This window comes from Pteropus vampyrus, unplaced genomic scaffold, assembly GCF_000151845.1.
Source record: "Pteropus vampyrus isolate Shadow unplaced genomic scaffold, Pvam_2.0 Scaffold143, whole genome shotgun sequence".
NCBI classification, from domain to species: domain Eukaryota; kingdom Metazoa; phylum Chordata; class Mammalia; order Chiroptera; family Pteropodidae; genus Pteropus; species Pteropus vampyrus.
In genome coordinates, this window is record NW_011888924.1 from 764,528 (window position 1) to 768,277 (window position 3,750).

Consider the following 3,750-nt stretch of genomic DNA (forward strand, 5'->3'; position numbering starts at 1 on the left):
TCTGATTCCATGGTTTGCATTTTTCAGTTTCTTAATGGTGCCTTTTGAAGTAAAATTGTTAAATTTTGATGAAGTGCAGTTCACCTATTTCTTTCTTCTGCTGCTTTTTTTTTTGGTGTCATAGCTAAAAACACCTCTTATCTAGCCCCAAGGCACACAAATTAACTCCTTCTTCTAAGATTTCTGAAGAATTTTGAAGAAGTGTAAAATAAATGTTTTCCTCTCAGAGCTTAATTGTGGTTTTAGCCCTTACATTTAGGTCTGTGATCCATCTGAGTTAACGTGCGTACAGCACGGGAAGGGCTCCAACTGCTTGCACGTGCGTGTGGATCACCCGGTTATCACAGTAACGCTCTATCTTTCCCTCGCTGCACTGTCTTGGAACCCTTGCTGAAACTCAGTTGACCAAAAATGTAAGGGTTTTTATTGTGGGACTTTCAATTCTATTCCATTGATCTGTATGTCTATTTTTTTTTGCCAGTGTCACACTATTTTGATCATTATAGCTCTGTATTAAGTTTTGAAATTAGGAAGTGTGAGTCCTCCAAATTTACTCTTACTTTTCAAGATGGTTTTGGCTTTTCTGAGTATGATCTATTGTTTTTAATCAATCTCAGCTATACAAGGATTCTTAGAAATAAGGAGGAAACATTGTCGTAGGAAAAAAAGGTATGTTTTAAATTTCTAAGTGTATTACAAATGAAAATACATGAACTCTTTCTCATGTTAGAGTGAAAAGACTCATTAGACTAGCAATATATAAGACACAGAGAAGTACATATGTTTATAGAAGTTTATAGAAGTATATAGAAGAAACTTATGTTGGAAGTTGTTAAATAACTTTAAGGATATGAATTTACATCAATTTTATCTCTCATATTATATTTTATAAACTACCAAGAACTACACATTTCAGCAAGAAATAGTTAACCCAATTGTTTGAATACCTTGTCATTATTCTGGCTTAAATTTAAAATGCACCTTGTTATTATAACTACTACATAAAATATACCAGAATGAAAATGTTTCTAATGTATCCATGCTTGCGATTTCTCTGCACCTGTGCACAGTGAAGGATCAGCAGTGTGTGAAGTAATGGTATTTTGGGCCTGGTACCAAAAATAAAAGGGAGCGGCTGTACTGGAATGTAGACTATAAATGAATAAAAGTAACCATAACTGAACTTTTCAATTTCAAGGGTGCTTTTAAGAAAATCTTATTGAGACAATGAGTTCTTACTCTAGTAAGGAAAACATTCTAAAAAAAAAAAAAAACCCCAAACAAAAGCCAATTCATCCTGGGGAGTAAGTTATGCTGTGACATCGCACTGATTTCTGGCATCGATTCAGAATAAAGCTTATTTGCGAGTTTTTTTTTTTTTTTTTCAGGATATACACATCACCTAAACCCTTGGAAAATGCCTCAATTCTAGTAATTACCTGTGACTTGAGGGAGGAAATAGTGTCTTCAAGTTCTTGTCTTAGGGATGCTGGCATCAACCCTTTAAATTTTGTTTCATATTCTTGTCGTATGTAAGTTATCTAAAGTGAAAAACAAAAAGCTTATATATATATATTTTTCTACCACAGAAATAATTCTTTTGAATTGAACAAATCCCAGAAAAACATCTATTCATCACAGAGGTACCTTTGTTATGTCATTGAAAACCAGATAATAAAATAAGAGGAAACAGTTACAAACTGAAAAAGGTACTCAGTCTGTCTTTGTGAGTCTGGGAGACACAGTCCCTGTAACAAGACTTTTCTTTACAATCTTTGTTAACAAAAGTTTCAGCACTGGATAAGCAAAATACCTGTCCTCTCCACTCATGTTGTACACACTATGCTAACCCTTGATCAGGATGTGGGTTATGATCAAAATAAACCGTGATTTGAGGACCATTTGCAGAATGTCAGTCTAAGGCGCTTTCCCAAACTGGCGAGGTACCAAACTGGGTGCGTGACACAATCCATGTGATAATGAAGATATGAATGGAGGATCTACTCTGCCGTGTCTCCAAATCTCCTCACCACAGGCAGACCAGAGTGCCCGTGTCATTGTGGGCTTCTCTGGTTCATGGGCTTGCTCCAGGTACAATCAGGCCTGTGCTCAACAACTGATGGCCACAAGGCTGGTAAAGAAAAGGCTGGTGGCCCATCCCACTCATCTCTCTAAAAGCTAAACACAGAAACAAGCGAAGAAGGTGGAAGAAAAGGCTGTGGAAGATCGTGCCTGAGAGGATGAAGAGGTGCTTGAGTGCAAGCCTGAATGTGCGCGTGTGTGTCTTGGTGTCTTTCTCTAGCTATATTTCTTTATTTCCCTTCATCCTAATTTGTGATGGCACCGAATTTAAAAATCTGTTGCATAGTGCCCTGTGTGACTTCACTGAACATTATAGCTGAATTGCAATGTATCCCATAAATGATTCAGTGAACATATCTAGAAATAAGATAAGATACTATGAAAATATGTGCAACTGAGTTCAGTTAGAAAAGTCTATGGATTTACTGAGAGTAATTTTAAATTACTAGCCTTTAATTCTCAACTTTTCTTATACTAAACTGAATTAAAGAAGAAATGTGTTTAAGGAGTTCATTTGATTACCTATTAAAATCCCACGGCAAATGTTCTAGGATTTAATTATTTATTTTTTTGGCAAAGTGTTTTTTTTGAGACATTATGACCTGTGATTTAAACAGAAAAACAGAAATAATGAAAAATGCTCTCTCGCACCAATGCAGTATTTGATTTTTCCCATCTTTTTTCCTTGGACTTAAGTCCAATAATTATATCTGTCAGCCAATTCAATGAAAGGCAAATGCAAAGCAAAACAAGTGCTTTATAAATTTGACCTTAAAGGCAACATTATTAAGGGTTCACAGGCTATCGTTATTGACTATATTTTTCTATCATTTAACAATGGCTATAAAATTTTGAATTACTGCTCTTTTAAAAAGGACTCCTGTTTTCTCTATTTCTGGTAACGTGGCTTGTTCAGAATGTCTGCCCACTTGCTTGTACATTTGAAAGACAATTTGGCTGGGTATAAAAATGCTTCAATCCCACTTTCGAGACATTTTTTTTCCAATGCCTTTTGGCATTATATTTAGCTATGGTCAAATCTGAAGCCAGATTATTTTTTCTATCTTGAATGTGACTTTCTTTCTATGCCCGGATGCCCATGTGATTTTCTTTTTTCTTGATTTAGTTGCTTCACTGGGATATGTTCTGGTATTAGTTATTTTATATTAATTTTCCTGAGACGTTGTGTGTGTCCTTTCTATCTTTAAATTAGTTCTCTAAAGAAAAGTTTCCACTGTTAGAAGAATTATTTGTATTCTATTGTAATATGTGTTCATATTACATATGAATTGTTTTCTATTTGATTTCTTCTTCAGAAACATAGATTTTACATGTGTAGGCTCTTCTTTGATAATCGTCCATATTATAATTTTCTCTATTGTTTTACTTTCCTATCATTTTATATCTATTTTATATTTTCCTTTTATTTTGTGGGATTTCCTTTAGTCTGATCACCATATTTCCTAGGATGTTTTCAGTTATAATTTTTCTACTTTTGTTTTTTCTAATATGGTTTCAATCTCTATAATCTTTTGATTTTTGTCTACTATTTTCCCTAAGATCTGAGAGATCACTTTTCATCTCTGACTTATGTAATTTTTAAACACATATTTTTTTTTCTTCTCTATCTCCTTTCAGCTTTTTCCCTGATAGATATATGAATGTGTT

The 3,750-nt window shown here is 34.1% G+C and overlaps 1 protein-coding gene across 1 annotated transcript in view; it reads right to left on the bottom strand.

Annotated features, from left to right (window-relative positions):
- The window catches only part of CEP112 (centrosomal protein 112), a 350,208-nt gene that overhangs the window by 4,299 nt on the left and 342,159 nt on the right, over positions 1–3,750 (bottom strand). Inside the window, exon 25 of the mRNA XM_023535655.1 lies at positions 1,440–1,541. Within this exon, the coding sequence (XP_023391423.1) occupies positions 1,440–1,541 (102 nt within the window). The remainder of the gene's footprint in view (positions 1–1,439; positions 1,542–3,750) is intronic.